The sequence below is a fragment of the Rhinichthys klamathensis genome, unplaced genomic scaffold (assembly GCF_029890125.1).
Source record: "Rhinichthys klamathensis goyatoka isolate OS25496 unplaced genomic scaffold, OSU_Roscu_1.1 h1tg000523l_1, whole genome shotgun sequence".
In the NCBI taxonomy this organism is placed as follows: domain Eukaryota; kingdom Metazoa; phylum Chordata; class Actinopteri; order Cypriniformes; family Leuciscidae; genus Rhinichthys; species Rhinichthys klamathensis.
The window spans coordinates 289345-310000 of NW_026607002.1; the positions used below are offsets into that span (position 1 = coordinate 289345).

The window sequence follows — 20656 nt, forward strand, 5'->3', positions numbered from 1 at the left end:
AGAGTTCCCTTTCTCCAGTAAGAAGAGCTCAGTAGAGTAAAGCGACCTGAATATCTGAGCTTTGGTCACAGGGGAATGATGCACAGCTAATGGGCACAACTGCTATGAATGGAGGATACTGAGCACTGATTGAACAAAGACATTCATTAAGTCATGTGTAAGCTGCACGCATCCATTATTAGGCAAAATGCAATTTTACAAAACTAGTGTGGAAGTTAAATCACTCTTTAAATCAACATCAGCTGCTGCCACAACTATAAAAACACGTCAACAGCTCAAAAAAATGCATTTGAATATTTGAATGATTCATAATTTCAAACATTTTCTGAAGAAAATTTGAGTATTTCTTGTATTTGCAGACCACACCACCATAATGCTAGTTGCATTACTCTTGATAAGGTGTTCAAAGTGGTTTTAAGCATGTCTCTATGCAGTTTCAAAAGGCCTAATAATTGGTTATTAGCCACAAAAACTATAAAAGTGCATCCTTACTTCTAATGTGTACTATTCACTTTAAATAAAGCATTCATTGCTTTATAGGGTAAAACTCAATACATCAAGGCATATTGACATTAAAAACATAGACACACACACACACACACACACACACCCAACAAAAAGGATACTGTAACAGATAATGTGCTAATGCACTTTAGGCAAACATGTTGTGTATTCTGAGGATCAGCATTAGTATGTGATTATTGACGTTCTATGCATTTATTAATTGGTTTTCCCACAGCCTTGTGCTCAAAAATGGAGCTGGCAAAAGTAACTGATGAAACATAAATGTGATACTTTTGATAACTTTTTCTATCTTTTTGAATTATGTCATCATGACCACAACCTTGAAGTGAATATTTTTTCCACATATAATTCATGTGCATGTTTTGAAAATTGCAGGCTCCATTTTTTAAGGTGTTCTGAGTGGTTTTAAGCAATTTTCAAGTACAAACACTGCTGTGCTTGATTTGAAGCTCACTGTCATGTGTGATGATTCACAAGTACACACTCTCCACCAGAGGTCAATAGGAAGAGGAAGCGGGTCACACTTTTCTGTTTGTTTAGCATTTATATGGATCTGCAATAAAGGATTCTCCCACTTATGCCATGCTTCTTCCCTAATCTGTGTGACAAAATTTAAATTTTACGAATATACCTGTAAAAAAAAAAAATTTAGATCTCATGGGGACTTTAAATTATCACAACACAAACCAATAAAGGAAAACGTCAAAGCAAAACTAATTTAACGAACCACATTTATATTTCACTTTTTGTAGTGTTTGCTAATAAGTGAACCATCACTATCATTATATTTCATATTAGGGTTAGTGATTGAGTAAACACCCTAGCAACCAAACACAGCATACTCATGACACCTTACGTTACCTTAGCAACTACATAGCAAAAGGCCTGGAAACCACGCATTACACCATATATATATATATAGTCTGAACATGATATTAAGATGGTAATTAAGACGCCTGCACGTGATGTTTCGATGCCGATTGTTTAGAGTGGCGTTACCATGATAAAGCTGTTTTAGCTATTTCAATCAATATTCGTTACTTACACCAACATAACGACAAAATGATAAATAATTAATGTTTACATGAATTATTAACGTTATTGTTTAGAATGTTATTTATATTCACCCAAATGCTGTAAAATCCAAGCTAAGTGCTATCAAACTCTCTCAAACTGTCAATCTCGTTGCTAAGGAAAGGCGGGGCCAAAGTTTCCATTTAAGGAAACGAGGCTTAGGTGACGTCATACACTAGCCAGCGCCCCTTCAGCTGCACGCGCGCGCCTTCAGCGGTTGAGAATGACGTTGGCGTAAGCCACCTTCAAAAATTGAGGAAAAAATAGAAAGGCGATAATAATTTTTTCCCATACATTTTTTCGAGCCGTTCGCGTATTTTTGTTTTTGTGAGTGAATATACTCTCTTTTAGCAGCTGATGTTGATTTAAAGGGCGTTTTTTTAGTGAGAGAGAGAGAGAGAGAGAGAGAGAGAGAGAGAGCGAGAGGGAAGGGAGAGAGAGCGAGGGGGCGGGTGTCTCTCGCTCTCGCCTCGCGCAGCCTCACGCGCTCACAGATTCGCGTGAAATCAACACACGGACGGTTTACTTCCACATTTATCGCTTATTTTCGGGATTTTCGGGATATACAACACCATCATCGATGCGAGGCCTTCTAAGGGACACTCATCGCTGATATTAGTCCCGCATTTCTTCTGTTTTTGTCGTTTTCCCCCCTCAGTGGAGCGTTCGTTATGAATTCCAGCCCGCTTCCTAACGGCAGGCTCCTGCCGGACAGCCAGAGCTGGAACTCCTCCGGTTCCGACGAGGATCTGGAAGCCGAACCGGGTCCCGGACCGCACGGAGGGGTGTTGGAGTTCAGCGGGGTGCTCAGTAAGGTGGGTAAAGATCTCGAATAACGCCTCCCGACACGGGAAAGCGCGTGTTTTTGTGTGTGTTTCCACCTGATCCGATGTAAACAAACGTCAGTCAGTTGGCTTAATGTCACGAAGCCTGTCAAGAACATGTTTAAAATCAAAAGGTAAAATAGTAATTATGGATCACTGAGATATTTTGCATGGTAACATTATTTTAATGACACATTTTTACCCATTTTACACCACCGTAATATGTCCTATGTTCTGTCCCTCAGTGGTGAAATACTACAAATACTTAACAGTCAGTTTAAATGATATATAAATATTTGTTCGCATTGCGGTAATATTAATTTGGTTTTATTTTTCATGGTGATTTACAGTGCATGGTGACCATATGCTGCTCTTTAGACAGCAAGCCTCAAGGTTATCTTAACCAAGACTGTTTTTTGATTAATGCTAGGCTAAATACGTGATGCATAAATGTCTTTCCTTATGCGTGTATAATCAGTATAATTGGGAAGGGATGCAGCAGGTCATGAGCTGAAGCTCGAGTTTGTGTGGGTTACTAGAGTTCATCTGCTCGTCTTTTCTTCCTGATGGGATTAAACGAGAAAACCTCTCCTCATGACTCAGACAGCTGTGATGAGAGGAGCGTTTTCCATAAGAGATTACTGAATTACTCCACAACATGCAATGGCCTAAACCCCTCCCCCATGGAGGATATCTAAACATTCAATATAATCAATAGTTGTATTGTGCATCCAGTGTTTATTGTCACAAGTCAACAATATGGCTGTGTGCATGCCAGTGTTATTTTAGTATCATTGATGTACTTTATGTTAATATTTTGAATTAGATTTTATTTGTAGGCTATATTTTAAAAGTAATTTTGTTGTGGTTACCATTTTTACTATTTTTTGTTTTTATGTCTATACTCGCTGCGTCCGACTATGCCTACCTCCATAATATATAGTAGGCGAAAAGCAGCATGTGAGCCGAGTAGCATGTCTGAAATCATAGAAACATCTCATAAAACGGTAGACGAAAAGCACTTGGATGAGATTCTAATGTGTGTATTCGATGGACACTTTACAATCCCATGAGGCCACGGGAGAAGATTTGTGAATGGAAGTGATGCGACGCAACTGATGCCGTAGATCACAAGACAATGACGACATGGCGGATGTAATATGTTATGGTTTTTTAGTTGTAGTTAATAACAACAACCCTGGTGCACCACACATATTTGTTCACTCTTTGGTTTTCTCATAACAATGTTTCCTCTTTTGTGTTCCCTCTCTTCAGTGGACTAACTACATTCACGGATGGCAGGACCGCTGGGTCATGCTGAAGAACAACACTTTGAGTTACTACAAATCCCAAGACGAGCGAGAGTATGGCTGTCGTGGTTCCCTGTGTCTCAGCAAGGCTGTCATCACAGTGAGTATCCTGGGGAAAGATCCCTCCAGACAGCCGTGGGAATTTCACAGCCGAGGCAAATTTAGAATGATGGTGTGCATTCAAAACGAAAGCTTGAATGGGTTCAAATTAGGGATGGGCATTATTAATCGACGATCGATAATTGATCATTAAGAATTTCGTCGATCATGTTAATTTGTTATCGATAAAACTAAAAAAAAAACTAAAAAAAAAAATCCTTTCCTCTAAATCCTCGCTTGCCTGGCTTATGCTACTCCGAGCTATGTCTGAACTTTGTATTTTGAGCACTTCTTGCGTTGCTTTTGCCTCTTCACGATGACTCGCTTGGTTTAGTCCTCAGTTGTAAGTCGCTTTGGATAAAAGCGTCTGCTAAATGACTAAATGTAAATGTAAATGTAATATGGTTGCGTTGCGTAATGTGAGCCTTGAAGCAATGAACCGCTGGATTGCACCACTGCAGACGGGTGGAAAGTGAACGGAATAAGTTGTTTCCCGGGCTGGTCAAGTTAGCGCAGAGGTACCTGTGCATCCCGGCAACGTCAGTCCCCTCAGAGCGGGTGTTTTCGGCGGCTGGACTGAAGAGTTTGTTTACACTCGACCTCGACGCGTCCGCACAAGCACGAGCAAAGGTGCGCGAGGCAAAAATGACGTCATTGCGGTATTCGGCGTTTTACAGGCGAGCGCGTGGAGTATAAACGCCTCGTCCGTTTGCGGAGACTCACGCTGCAGAGCCAGGCAAAAGTATAAACGAGGCTTGACGGTCACCATGTTGCGGTCGCGTCTGACCCCAGGCCCAGTCCATGTCATCAACATGCTTATCTTTCTCAACAAAAATCAGTAGACTGGTGCAGAAGTTTTATGTGAGTTAATAGATATTTTTTTTGAGGCTTTGTTAAGTAGCCTAATTTGTTGCTAGGTAGGCTAATCTCTCTCACACTCTTTCTCGACTTCGTACCTTGGATAGTTTTGAGTTACATTGAGTATTATTATGTTTTTGGTTAAGTTATTGTTTAACATGATTTTTTTTATTATTATTTTGGAACAAACGATCGGGTTTCTGTTTGAGGACGCCAACTCGCAGCTGCCGGTTTTGTTGCTTTTTAGAGCACCGCAGCGCATATTTCAAGTTTAGCCGAATGTCCAGTTTAACTGCCGCAAGTTGATTATCTTGTAATAAAGATCTCATCGAGGAAAAACACGCTGTATTTTTGTATTTTCATTGCATTTTTAATTTATAAAAAGTTAAATAAATAATTAATTTTAATATATAAAAAATATTAATGATTAATCGATAGTCGATCGTTAATTCTCCCGACGATCGACTAAGAAAATTTAATCGAATGCCCATCCCTAGTTCAAATCGGAGATTATGCTTAAGCTGAATGAAGATTAGCAGGGATACATGATATTTCACTTGATCAAGTCTGATTAGGCAGATAATATAAGGTCTCATATTTCTATTTCTCTCAGCTTAAGTAGTACTAATATTATATTGTACAAAAAAAAAAAAAAAAAGTATAACTATATTTTCTATTGTACATTGTAATATATCAATGCCTGATAACTTGACTTGAGGCATGTGATCTCACAATAATAACCCTGTGGAAATGCCTATGTCTATATATAATTCAGTGAAAACCTCATTCATCGTTTTGTGCCATCGAATCGGTTATTGGCTGTTTGCATGGATGAAATGTCTGTATTGCAGAATCTCTTGAAATTAGATTTGGTTTTATGGTTGTGCTTTATCTAAAATGATAAGCGCTGAGGCAGTAGATGTGCTGAGAGCTCTTTTTATGGCAGGGGAGAGGAGAAAAGAGATTGACGGAGGGCAGACAGGATCCTTTGCCAAAGGCAGTCGGCCAGGCATAGACAGACTGTGGCCTATTCCCCCCCCCCATTCATGGTAAAATCACGCGTGCGCACCTGCAGAAGCCCAGAGACACTGTGTACTTTGCCTTTTAATATGTCACGTTTGACTTCTTACTTAGAGAGTTCTTAACAGTGGCAGATATTGCTGAGTGCATTCAGTATAGGTGCTCAGGTAACTATTAAATGCATAATGCATGGTTCAGTTTGACTGCTTATGATCTGATTTGGCCCAGATTGCAGACAAACGGAATGTAATGAGAATTCCCTGCATTGCGTTGAAGATTAACTCATGACCACACACAGATTTCGACATGTGCTGCAACAGTCCATGCCTGAAGTGTCTTGAGTCACCACTGAAAATGAGGAAACGGGGCGAAGGTTGTGTTGTTATGGAGACCGCTGGAAAGGTACAAGTCCTCATGGTGACCCTGTTACCGTCCTTCAATGATTAAACCAAAACTCTTTCCAAAGATACAGGGAAAGGAACACACAAGTCTGTGTGAAACCGAAGCATTTCAGCCTTAAGAAAACTCATTAAAACACCCAAATATGAAAAGTGAAGTCTGAAATAGTCAGGCATGGTGAATGAAGGGTTTTCGAGGTCTGTGACAGTGTGCTCTGGTCGTTCGTGTTTAAAGCGGCCGGCTGATGCTGTGAGTTCGACATTCTAATTTGATGTTTTGCATTTTGGCTTTAAGCGAGAGAAAAATGGCTCCTTTGTTTTAAGACTCAGTGTGACGTGAGAGTGACTTTTTTCAGCTGTGTATTTGTTGAGCTCCAACCATTATGGTTCAGCATAAATATTAACTTTGGTATTAAACACAAGCGTGTGGACTGGAAATGTAACATTTAGGGTACAAAATTAACTTTTCGCCACACCAGCCAACGGTGAGTGAATTGACTGAATTTATCAGCCTTAAATATTCCTTTCCAGCTATGAAACCTTTTTACATTTAATGTTTTTATTTTTTAGGTGATTTTTTTTTTTTCTTGTGTGTTAGTTTCAAACAGTGCAGGTCATTGTGTGCATCATATATATAAGCCATTCCGCATCTCTCTGACAGTCAAAAATAGGACATTTTCTAGCTTAATGCAAGGGTTTTTCGAGAAACGATGCACAAGCCTTTAGGGCTGTCACTTTACGTTCGAAAATCGATTGCACAATCGATCGGACCAACCAACACAAGTATCGAAAACGAAAATAAGGAATCGATTTTAACGGCCTTCTCTCGGAGCGCGTCCAGCTCGTCACGACACGCCCGCAGCGAACGCGCGTCACGCAGCAACTGCAGGCTCTGACAAACACACATACAAACTATACTATACTTCTGCATAATGTGTCTCTTTTTACAACAAAAATGTGAATTCTGCCGGTATTCATGACAGTCTCATGCATACAGATACAGATTCGGCCTACAATCGCCTACGTAGGCGAAATTAGTAAATTTCTAATCGTAAACACAGCCATGTCGAAGCCTGCAGTAATATTTTTCATTGATGTTATGGCAGTCCACTCTGCTTATTGTTTTTCGAGAATCTTGCACTCCTGTTTGTCATTGTGCACGAAACTTCATGCCAATAAATCATCAGAAATATTGCTGACTTGTGCATGTCTCAAGCGCACTCTTTACGCTCGTCCTAATGCCTGTTAGTTGTCCGTGGATTTGCCTATATTTGGCGTTGAAAATGGAAACGTCTTTAGACATGGAAAATCGATTTTACAATCGATTCAATGATCATTTATGTCTCAAAAATCGATCAGGATTTTTTCACAAAAGTGACAGCCCTACAAGCCATGATGAATGTTTGTATGTCTTCGTATTGATTTGCTTTTGTCGCTTACATCAGCGAGGAACAGACTCTTTCTAACCGATCGGTTTCAGACATATATTATGTTGCAGTTCCTCATAAATGTAACTGCCAGCTGGCCACAGTGTTTAAACAGTTTTTTTTTTACTCATGTTTGGCACTTGGCTACTGTTCATTTTGGACCCTGGCCACTGGACAAAGTATTTTTTTGTAATCTCAAGAAGTGCACACATTTTTAGCATTCTTTGTGCATCTCCTATAGACCTTATTCACAGCAGCGCCATCTTTCATTTTTAACGGGAATGAAAGCGAGGCTGTGAGGGATAGACATTCATCTCTTCAGTGGGTTGTACTGTTATTTAATACGTTTTTGGATTGTTCTGCTGATGAAAAATATCTTTCCAATAAATTTCAGTGGACCAAAAACTCCCGACAATATGAGCTGTTGAAAATGATAGATTATCTAGGAGTTTATACAGCTTTTTACAGCGGATGCCACTGAAAACACGGCAAGTTTCTCCCTCACAGCCTCTCTTTCATACCTGTCACGGCTCTGCTCTGAATAAGGTCTATTTCTCTTCCTCAGTAAATCTGTTTCCCTCTGAATGCCGGTCTAGAATACGAAGCAGCTTTATTCAGATTTATTCAGCATGCACATGGCAGCAAATCTGCCCTCATAAATCCTCACAAAAACAGGTTATTGTGTCACAGCGCTCTTCCTGCCTGCTATTACACTGTCCTCACATGACTCACACACACTTAAACAGGTCACACATCACGGGTTTAAGTGTCTAAGACCACAGGACCACCCCAAATTCAGACAGGCTTAACCCTTGCAGACACAACAGGATTATACCGTCCTCATGAATATCTGATTCAAACCCAGAATGCCTCACTGTGCGTCCCTATAAAACTGGGTCTCGCTGCTTCAGCATCAGCATATTAGCTGGAAACAGTGTTAATTATGCTTTTTGTGAGACACTCAGGCTGTTGAATTGGACTTGATTAGATTAACGAATTTCAGACCTCGAGATGGAGACAGATTGTGAAGGATCAATCAGTGTGATGACGAAAACAATTTCACAGACACTCGGCCTGATTTAATCGGTCTGTCAACATCACTTAACCAATCCAACATGCTCTTTTTCACATTATTAGTGATGATCTACATAGGATAAGTGCTTTTAGCAAACCTCGAAGTTTTAAAGTATTAAATTGAATGTGCAACTTATCCCAAGTTTTTTCTGCATTTCAGTTCATAGTGTTTTGAGCTGGATCTGTTATCAACAGCCGTATTCAGCACAAGAAAAAAACCCATCAATAAAGCGACCACAGCACACGGCTTTCAGCGCTCACAGTGCATTGAACTCGAACTATGTGCTTTCCTGCCAAGTTTTAGCCTCACGTGAGCTGGATTCTCTCTCTCAGCCTCTTGCTCTCTTGCCAATCTCTGTTAAAGCATGGCCCATAAACATGCCATTTTTCTTTGAGCTATGCTGGACCTGGACTATGTCATGATCTGACAGGGAAAGCTCTCACTGTGTATCGGTGTATTCTGGACAGGTACACACAGGTACAGGTTATTCTGGTCCAGGGCGGGTCATTGCAAACGTCACCATGGGATCTAGTGCAGCATTCAGCGCATGTCAGGACAGGCAGAGTATACTTAATAGAGCTGAGTTTACAGGAGAAAGAAGATCAATGCTGTAGAGGGAAGGCCAGTGCTTGCGTTACACTGTTCTTGACATTTCTTGATCATCTTCATGTGCTTTTATTTCTTGCAAACGTAACATTTGTGGGCCGAAATTAAAAATAGGTCTACACGTTATTGGAAAAAAACTGAAATTGGAGTATTTCGTTTTTTTCTGCGATCTAAAAACGAAATATAGGAATTTTCACCAGACAACTTGAATAGCTATATTTTTTTAAAGAATTATTATTCATTTCTGGGGTGAGTGGGGGGATTTTGTTGGGGGAGTGCATCTGCATAGAAAATAAAATAATTTTTTAAAAACCTTTTACGTTGATGGGAAAATCCCTTTAGGGCTGGACGATTTAGGAAAAGCTTCACTGTAATAAAATAGTTTTTTGAAGTTGTAAATAAAACAGAGATTATTGGAGTACATTTTACAAGAGAATATTATTTGATTCTTTCTACTTCAAAATTTCACTTTTAATTCAATGTGTTACTTGCCACTTCTTTGAAACAATTTTCACTCAGAAATTGCTAGTAAATTTCATAAAGAATCTGTAAATCCTACAGCAGTTTTTACCTAGTGTTGAAATTAAAATGTGGTGTTTTAAAAAATCTAGTTTTACTTGTTTTTTTTTTAGACCATATTCCTATTTTGTTTTTTAACAATTTAATAAAACAACTTGATTTTATTGTGGCTATTATAAAAAATACAATATATTTCTTATATTATTTGATACTAATAGAACACTATTGTTATTGTTTTTAGTGCTGCCACTAACGACTAATTTTCTAACGACTAATCTTTCGACTAATTTTTCGATTAGTCGACTAATCTAAACGACTAATTAAAAAAAAAATCAAGTGTTTATTTCGTTGTCTCCATTTTATTTTTAACTCAACTGAAGGGCCAAAACATAAAATGTCACCTGTTCAAAAACATTATGTATTAACAATCTAAGCATTAAGTATCTGCATTTCCATTAGGCTATGCCATATTAGTCAGAGTCCTAATCTAATCCTCTAATAACAAACATGTATGTATTACTTAAATTAGCTCTTTGTTCTGCCTTAAAAAATGTACAGTAAGCTAATAATGATTAATTTATGTACATTTCTGAAAAGCATAACTGATAACATCACTCTGAATAGTAAAGTAGATCCAATGCATTTTCTGTGAAAAGCGCTATACAAATAAATTGGAATTGAATTGAAAGAGTCTAGCCCACTATGAGTCGCGCTGAAAGCAGGCAGGCACGCAGTTATGTAGCTCGCGTTTACACTTGCGTGCATGGCGGGCCCGTGCCGCGGTTCGCGTGAATGTGAAAGCAACACGGACTCGGGAGCGCTTGTTCAGGAAGTTAAGTAACCTGCCCATGCGTTTTAGCTGATTATGATGCATTTAGTTAAATAAAACACATGTAAGGGATGATAGTGTTGATGATTTACCTTGGATACGCGAGAGTTGAGTCTGCAGTGCATTCGCGCATTGCGCGTGCAATCAGGGCAACACATTTGGAAATCCACTGTCTCCACAAAAGAGTCCGTTTGAAAAACACAATATATTGACCCGCGTTCTGTTTTCTATCATGCGCCGTGCACGTTTGCGATGGCATAAGATGCACGCAAACTCAACAGGGTTCGATAGAATTGAGTGTGAAACCAGACCAACGCTGCGGAGGGCGCCGGGAACAATCGCGCTCGCGCTCGGACTCGGACCGCAGCAAACGAGCCCACTGTGAAAGCTCCGTCACCTGCCTCCGCAATTTTTCATATCAAAGCAGTGAAGGTGGGCGGGAACGTGAAGGAAAATGATAGCAGATAAACCAGCAGGGCGCGCACGGCGCACAGACTGGTGTGTGGAGGTGAATTACAGTGTTTGTGACGGGAGACCAAAAATAAATAGCGGTCAATAGTAAAACGACACGTCGACTAAAAAAATTGCCGTCGACTAATTTGCATGGTCGATTACGTCGACTAAGTCGACTAATCGCGGCAGCACTAATTGTTTTACTGTAAAATTGCAATACTAATATTTACATCAGAAAGAAATCCTTAATATTGAGCCCTGGAAGGTTGTTGGATGAGTAGAGAGAAGGAGAAGAGAAAGAATCATAAAGTATGAGACAAAGGGAGAAAAGCAGAAACCTTGAAGGCAATTTGAATGTGGACAGTGTGTATCAAGTTACTCTGTCATTTTGACCTGATGGTTTTTGTTTCTTTTAGCTGGTTTTATTCGAGATCAAACTGAGGTCTTTCTGTCATTTATGTGTATGTTTTCTTTGGTGTTCAAACCCTGCAGGTCGTGTGTGTATTCTGCTGTGTTTTTTTTAGATAATTCATGTGGTTTTGGGCTGAATATTGCTCTGATTACTCTTTCATTTATTCCAGTCCAGAACTGGTTTCATTTATCCAAACCTAAACCACAAGAGAACCTGATCAAAACTGCTACCAGATGAGTTACCGACCCTTCAGTCTTCTGTAAACACGACCGACTCGATTCGCATGCAGCCTTGCGCTCGCGCTGAACTGCTCTGGCGCCACAAAATGGGAAAATGATGATCTTCACAACATTTGCATGCCACCTTTTTATTGTAAATTATTTAGACAAAAAAAACGTCTCACCAATTGAACACAGTAGTTTCATTCAATGGTGCAGGTATAAGATTCTTATAAAGGTTGCTTTGGTTGGCCCAAAGTTAGCCCATGTATCATGATAAAACATCAACTGCATGTTTATTCAGTAACAGAAGAGTCAGTTGTCATCAGTTTATAACTGTTTACTGCAGCACTGAGACGAGCTGCATCTTTTATTAACGCTTATGTTGGCAGTGGTCAGCAGGCTCGATAAACTGTGTGTAAAAGCCTTTCAGACATTAAATGAAGCTGTTCTCTGGTGAAATAAAACGGCAGCATTGGTACTTTTTGCTATGGCAGAACATTGCTGTAGGACGACAGGGATACTGACACAGCATTTCTGTTTTAATGTCTTCGTGACTGTTCTTTCAGAGACATTGAATCGGCTGTTCTTTCTAAAACTATCCATGCATGTATGCATCATTTCTGAGATGTGCTAAAAATATGCACTTATTCACGAAGTCGTATTTACACACCTGCCGCTTTTTGTAAAGTAGGCTAATTCTTAAAGTTTATAAATATATCATCACTTGGTAGTCATGCCCAACATATGTACTCTCTCTCACTCACTCACTTGTATTGACCTGCTAAATATTTGATAGAGGCAACGTTTTTTGTAGTTACAGCTGCCAAAGAGAGAGAGGGAGTCAAGTGCATTTTTAAAATGTCAATGACTTTGTGTGTGTGTGTCTCTGTCTGTGTATTTGCATTTTCGATTAGTGTTCTGTGCTAAACCCAGGGGAGTGCTATCATCAAGCGGCTTGTTCTCACTCACAGCCATTGTGTGCATGTCCTCACCTTCTGTCACATGGTAAACTCTGGGTTCGAGTCACCATCTGAGGTCATGGCTGTGCCGTGAGCTGGTTTGGGCTCAAAAACCACAAATGAGTGTGACAAAGTGTCCTTGCTTGCATTTCCTCAGACAACACGAGCAGCTCTTCATGTCTGAAACAGATGGCGGGACCGGTTTTCCTCTCCTCGGCTTGACCAGCACCGGTTTCTGTGTCAACTGGGAAACTGGTTTGAAAACAGTCATTATTTTTACGATTCCATTTAGTGATGCTATTGCTGGTGGCACAAATTTTTCACATCTTTAAATTATTGTACTTTTTTAGCCGCTCAATGGTGTTGTATAGCTTCATAAGGGAAGGCAGTCGTGGCCTAATGGTTAGAGAGTCAGACTGGAAACCCGAAGGTTTGAAGGGTTTGATTCTCAAAACCGGCAGGAAATGACTGAGGTGCCCTTGAGCAAAGCACCTAACCAATCGCTCCCAGGGCACAGCAAAAGTGTGTGTGTGTGTGTTAACTACTCACTACTCCTAATGTGTGTGCATTAACTTGGATGGGTTAAATGCAGAGGACAAATTCTGAGAAAGGGTTAGAATATTTGGCCTTCACACTATTAAGATATAGTGCAGTTTTTCAAAATAGTATTGACTATATATGTAACGTTTTTAGTTTTACATGTAATGCTTTATAAACTGGGTGTTTACATTTTTTTTTTTGTGCCAACTATCTCTAGTTACATCCCATAAACAGATTAGTTTAGTATGGTTGGTGAAGAACCCATTTATTGTGAGTGTGAAGATCGACTGGAGACATTTTGTTGTGTTTTGTCCCTTTAAATCTTGACTGCAGAGCTGCTGCAAAGTTCGATTTTCCCATTTCTGCTGGAGCCATTGAGTGCCTCGGGCTTTCAGAGGGCTCTTGTTAAAATGGGTTTGAGTGAATCTGTGTGTGAAGGTGTCAAACGGCCTCCATTACGGATCAAACAGTCAGTGAACCCTGAAACGTCCTGTAAAGAAAACCGATGGCAAAATGAGGAGGAGGTGATGACAGCATGGAGACACTGGGATGTAGGAGGGAATGATCTGTGATATTTTTAAAGACTAGTGAAAAAAAGGTTGTGTAGATCTGAAATGAACGGAAACGAGAAAACAAGAGAGGTGTGCGATGGTCCTGTTGTCTGAAACGGGAAGTTCGCTCCCTGCTGATGAAATCCTGTTTGATGACCCCGGGGTCAAGTCAGAAAGTCCCTCTGCTCATCTCTCCTGTCTTCTACTTCCTTCCTCCTATGTTTGCTCTAACCAGGACTCTGGAGTCACATCTAGGCACACTTTAACCTATCGATAATAGCAGGTTAGTTCGTCATATGACCTGGCTCCCTTCCTTTGCATCCTGTGTCCTAAGCTGTCGCTCAGCATGGCCTGTGTTTCCTTTGTCTTTTCCTCTTGGATTCAAGCTGAAGTCCCACCTTCCTGTGTTTTTGATTTCCCAAAGCCAGATCCAAGACTGAAATGCTCAGTAAACAGTGATTTACTCATTATCCTTTTCTGTCTCTGTAAGAGAAAGCAGCATGTGAGGGCCACGTGAGCCGTACTGTCCATCTTTAACCAGCTCCTGATGTCAATATCTGCGGGTTGGTCACATTCACTCGACTGACACTAAGTTTCTATACTACTTACCTTCTGAGGAAAGTTTGCACTTCAACACAATATGTTTATATTTTACACCCTGGACACATTATCATCACGGTCTTTTGTGATCTGACACACTTCACCTCTGTTCTATAAATGAAGACCTTGAACTGTGGCTATTTTTGTTATTAATTGAAGTATAGATTAATGCGAAATAGTAAATTTAATTGTCTTTTTGGTTAATACACCTCAAAGTCTTCATTTATGCTCTGAACATTGGGTTGAGCTGCAGCTGATGAGTTTGATGAGCTCTTAATCTTTCATCTGCTTTTTTTTTATCAGGCAAAAGGAATGTGGCTGTTATGTTTCATCACTGGTGCCATTGTGTTTGGCTTTTAAACTAAAATCAGTTTTTTTTTTTTTTACATTTTAAAACTCCCAAGAACCACTGGCAGACCATTATTCAATAAACGCAAAAATAGTCAAGGCACGTTGGGATGCTTTAACGTTTGCACTGTGACACATTGAATAATTTTAAAAGACGTTGTAAAACTGTTGTTGTTGACAGCCTATAAAATGCATTTAATTAGGCAATAGAGCTTTTTAGTCCATTTGCTTAGTCATTTAATGCTAAATTTTAATTGTTGCACTGCACAGTGTAAATAAACATACTCCAGTATCAGTTCAAATTCCACCCTAAATGATTGCGATCAGCTAGTTGATTATGCAAATGCATATAATGGACTACGAATCACTGATGTGTCTGGCTTGTATATAATTGTTATGAATTAATCAGTTTTTGATGGATTAATTATCTTTAGATGTAGGATTTAGTTTGGATCCATCTGTGTATTAGGTAAATCATTAATATAGCTGTACGAAAAGCCATACAGCTGCATTTGTATATTGTGTTTTACTCTCTGGACACATTACATAATGCATCAATCTTATGTTGCCACACACGACATGTTGGATTATTGTCCTATTACTGGGATACTGTATATGAGACATTTCATTTAGTTTTTGACACGGTGCTGTAAATTTCACAGGCTCCCTCACTGTCTCTCTCCTGACTTTGCACACATAGGCCTGTGTGTGTCAAGAGTAAGTGTGTGTGTGTGTGTGTGTGTGCCGATCTCTGGGAGAGAGAATGAATGTGTCCAGCAAGAGTGTTTGAAGTTCAGCTCACGTGTGCTATGGAAGATTTCCAATAATTCACTTTGTAACAGTCGATAGTCTGTCTCTGAACTCATTATTACTTAAAGGGATAGTTCACCCAAAAATGAAAATGTTGTCATAATTTACTCACTCTCAAGTTGTTCCTAACTTGTATGAGTTTCTTTGTTCTGTTGAACACTAAAGAAGATATTTTGAAGAACGTTGGTTACTAGACAGAACTGCCATTGACTTCCATAGTAGTAGTATGACAATTTTCATTTTTTGGTGAGCTATCCCTTTAATGGGTACAACTGTTCTGTTAGCTCAGGTCCATTATAATAGTTCAACTGGTTATTGCTAGGTCATGTTAACTAATGTAGGTAATTGTAAAGTGTTACCAGATTATCAAAGATGTTTGTTCACCTCTACCAAAGCTCTGTCTGCCATGTTTACTCCAAAATGCAGCGCTACCTGAGATGGAAACGCATGAATAAACAGATGCCAGTTCTGTTTAACATCTGCGTGTCAAGTGTTGTGTGACATGTGTGTTTGTGTACATTGCAGTGCAGTGCAATTAATGGTGTCTCCCTGGTTAAGTCAGTCCCATAGTGATGACCCTTGTGTTTATTTTAGTGTCTTTTCTCAGTACCCGCTGTGACCCTCTTGGGGTCCCTTGCATTGCCCACCGTGTCTCGATTTTCCATTCCCAGAATCCTCAAAGCTTTTCCCATGCTGGCACTTGAATGTTCCCATGTCAGTCTGTTGCTTCTGGGTTATATGCATAAATATAAGCACTCTTAAATCTAAAGTGACATTTTCAACATCATAACAGCCATTTTTCAAACATTGACATTGTAAATGCACAACAGATCCAACGTATTCGAGACTGAGCTTCTTGAAGTGCATTCTGGGATTGCCTTCTCCGCAAGTGCATCTTATAAGGCAGCATTATGTTACTGCGTTATGAATGGTCTCACGCTGTGAACATGCCTATGATGCCTTAAAATTAGGGCCCTATATGAAATACATTTTTTCCCAAATTCCCTTTTCCGTTTATTATGTCTAAAAACAACTAGGGACAACTATTTACAAGCCTCTTTATATACACCATGGCATTACACATGTTTCTCTCTTTTTTTTTTTACTCCTGCCAGATAGTACTAATCTGTCTTTAAAATTTGGATTTTAAAGGCCTTGTCTCTATTATTATTATTATTATAACATGAAATACTGCATTGGTTGAAACTCATTTTTTTAAAATTGTTTTTAATGGGGAATAATGAACATAATTATTTCAAAAATATGAATTCCCTGAAAATACAAAATATTAAAGGGATACTTCAGGATTTAGCATTAAGCTTTGTATTAGTAGGAAACCTGTAGTATTTTCAAATGACCATGCTTTCCCCCCTCATATCCCCCTGAGACGAGAGATTTATGTATTTTTTGTCTGGAAAAATCCTCCGATGACGCAAAAATCTTCATTTTGCGTCATCGGAGGATTTTATGGCCAGAGGCTAAAGACTACAGTCAGTAGTAGGGGCTGTCCCGCATGTTCTCAACCCGCCCATAGAGGCTGGGATCTCACTCACAGAATGGACACATAGTGTCAGACATCTTTTTTTGGAAGCTAAGCTAGCAGGTTCTTGTTCTGTGGAGAAAGCTGAGTAGTAGGGGTTACCATCCTCTTTTTCCCAGACACCTTTTGTTTCAATCTAACTGAATTCATTCCGATTGGTGAATCTGAATGTCGTGTTTACATGAACGCTAAACAAGTGATCGATTGATGTGCGTTTTAATATTGCTAAGAAAATTCCCGCTCCTCCGTGTGAGATACGAGACCAGTGCGTCTCACAGGTGTCCCTCATTAGTAATCACGCCACCGGCCTCGCCCTCACTCGTCCTGCTCGCCTCAGTAAACATGATGAATGGCGACTGTAGAACGCAAAAGCCGAATCCCGGACATTTTGGGCGATCTCGAAACACATGTTCGGGCAGACTCGTCACGGAGACTCACTAGAAGCCTAGACTTGTTGTTTAACTGTGTTCTGTTACCGGTAGGCGTGGCCTCCTAGGGCAGCGAAGCAAGTGCATTCTGGGAGTTGTTGTCTTTCATCCACATAAGCCAAAAATACATTTTCTGGCTTTTCTCAATCTAGAAAGCTCCAAATTCAAAAATAATTTCACATTTCTTCTACATAAATAACCCATTTTAAATACACATTCATCTTTCCAGAGGTGAAGAATCCCTTTAAAGAAAAAATATTGTTTAACAAAATATATGATTTTACTGAAAAAAATAAGTTACGGTACATTTCAGGTGTTCGGACACTTTTGAGGAACACAGTGCTAAGTTGGCAAGGTACTAAGTTTTTCATCTCACAGTTTCCTTTGAATTTGGGATTTGTAGTAGCCTGGCTAACGTCAGACCACGTCTCATTGACATTGAGACGGGGTCTGGGAGCCACATGTATTTGAGGCGTGGTTTACGAATGCCCAGAGCCGTTTATTGGGTGCTACGAATGTCTATCAAATGCGCCTGTACGTAGCTCATAGCCAATCGTTTCAATTATACCAGATGACGTATGTAGAGCGAAAGAAATTAGACGAGGAAGAAGACGATGGGTCCGAGATTTATTTGCGTTCTTAACTACTTAGAACAATATCTAAGGCTGCATCGAAAGGTAACTTCGCGTCTGCTGCCATGTTGGATCCATAGGTATAAACAAACTGCTTCGGTGTGTCGCATAGACGTCGTCATCGTCTTGCTGCTCCCTCCCCGTTCTGTGATTGGTCCCCTCGCTGAGGCGGTTTGTAGTGGAAAGATACTGTGTTTCTAGTTAAAGATGGAGTCATGACTCATGTCTCAGTGTTTAGTACTTCCAGGCCTCTTGCTCTGTTTTGTGTGTTGTTGTGGTTTTGTTCTGTGGTGTGATACGTGTCCTTGCTCAGATGTGAGCGATTATTCTCTCTCCTCATTAAAACAGCCCCTCTCCGTCCTCGTGCGTCTCCTGTCATGCCTCTTCATATTGTGATCAGTGTCAGGCTTTGAATGAGCTCCTCACGCTTCACCTAGAAGACCAGGTGTCTGTCATATTGTTTGCAGTTTTTCAAATGCTCGGTCTCTATTGATGTAGTCTGATATATCGCTCTGTTGTGACGTTGATTATTACTCATGTGAGGATTGTGTCAGACAACGTTTTCTGTGAGTGAAAGCAAAATATAGACGTTAAATAAACATTTTTCTTTTTTATAGCTTTGTCATCGATGGTTGCATGCAGCAACAAACATACACTGTAATTTCCCCAAAGTGATTATGTCAGATTCATTCTTTTGAATCACCATTTCTTAAATTGGCCTGAATTTAACTCTTGATTTATTGGTCTGAATCAGTCAGATGACTCTCACACTTCAGGTCATTCCCTTTTTAAATTAGAAATGAGAGTTTAGAATAGTTTGTATTAGGGCTGCACCATATTGAAGAAAAATGTGACGTGCGATAACTCGTTAAATAATGCAATGTTCGATATGCGATCCGATAACGCTTTAAGTGTGTAAAATAAATTTAAATTATATTTAAAAACTAAAAAAATGATATAACCAAAATGCAACCAACTTTTTTTTTGAGAAGAAAGCACCCCTACAGCTTCTGAAAGTGAACAGCAGTGTTTTACTGTAGCATTACATACAAATTAAGTGTCATTTTAACATTAGTGTAGAGTTTAAACAGAGAGAGTAAACACCAGGTTTTGACTTTCATCATACCTGTCAAGTTTTGGATTTGAAAATAAGGGAAATTTTCCAGCGCCCACCGCGAGCAGTCCCACCACCCCAACCAAGCTCCAGTATCCCTTACATTTTAAGACAGGTGTTATAGCCTAAATGAAAACACACACACACACACACACACACACATATATATATATATATGTATGTATGGTATATTTAGGGTATATATTAAGAGCATTTATTTAAAGGCTTATTTGCATATTTTCTGTTCATTTAACATTGCTTGTCTTTACATTTACATTTTATTTTCATTACACACATTATTTTCATTTCATATGGCTTTTTTTTTAACAGTTTTTCTTTTCATTTGCAGTTTTTTTTTCATTTCACATAACTTTTCTTTACTCTTTTAGTGAGTTATTGAACAAATTTGTTGCAGACTTTGTATTAACTGTTTTGGAAGGAGTGTATTTGTGGGCTGGGCCAGAGTGGTTAATTTTACATGAGAGTAGAGCAAACAGTTCTGTTGTCTAACGTCATCCTATTCTCTGTAACAATCTTTCGTACCATGCTAAACACCCTTTCTCGTGCTGACATACATCATTCCTTGCCCGTGTGAGATGCTAAAGTCGTAGTTACAAAACTTACAAAACGCGTGACTGTCCCCCACCCTGCTCCTCTTCAGAAAAGTAAATTCGCTCTCCCATTGATCGCGGTATTTAGTACATGACTGAGGGTTTTGGTTTTTTGACAGGAGTGCCTTGCTCTATAGCGTCCATCATCCGTCTCTGTTTTTTGTTTCCCCCGCGTTGTCACTCATCATCTGACCACTAACCTCGCGACAACTGGCACCTACAGTAGGCCCTAGCTGTAGTTATCGCAAGGCTAGTGACAGAGCTCAGATTGATTGGGAATGTTTTTGTTTTTTTACTCCGCCCGGGGTATTATTATTTTTCAATAACGCAGGTTAAAATACGGGAGATTTACGGGAAAATCCTAATACGGCAGGACGGCGGGAAAGAAGGGTAAAATACGGGATTTTCCCGGCCAAAACGGGATACTTGACAGGTATGCTTTCATTAGGTTTATTTATCAACCAAAATTGAATAATCAAATGTAAAAATGCTTAGTCTTCACGATGAATTGGCCGTACTCAAGGGCTTTCTGTGCGCATGAGTACTTTGGTTATTGCGTTGAATAACATTAAGCATTTTACACGTATGTAACTCTTGTCCAGTCTGCTATCTGCTGTCCCCGATGTCCTAAAACTTAGACTTTTATGTTTTTGGAGTATTAAAATCATGCAGTTATCGCAAGCCGTTGTGATATGTACATTTGCGATATTTCGATAAATTCGATATATCGTGCAGCCCTAATTTGTAAATGATGTTGGATAGAGGGAGGCAAGGAATGAATAATAAAGGGAAGTGAAAAGAAACAGGGCTGGTGGAGTGCAGTATATCAGACTGAAGGAGAGGAGTGTTTGACTCATCATCTGGATTTCATAG

General features: G+C 39.6%; 1 protein-coding gene across 3 annotated transcripts in view; it reads left to right on the forward strand.

The window, feature by feature from the left end:
* The first annotated feature begins 1861 nt into the window (after positions 1-1861).
* The window catches only part of LOC130073043 (ceramide transfer protein), a 38249-nt gene continuing 19454 nt past the window's right edge, over positions 1862-20656 (forward strand). For 2 of the 3 annotated variants that reach the window (XM_056238438.1, XM_056238439.1), the window contains exons 1-2: positions 1862-2414; positions 3699-3833. In XM_056238438.1, coding sequence (XP_056094413.1) covers positions 2271-2414; positions 3699-3833 — 279 coding nt within the window. In that variant the 5' untranslated portion in view covers positions 1862-2270. The remainder of the gene's footprint in view (positions 2415-3698; positions 3834-20656) is intronic. The other variant, XM_056238440.1, reaches the window with a different exon arrangement.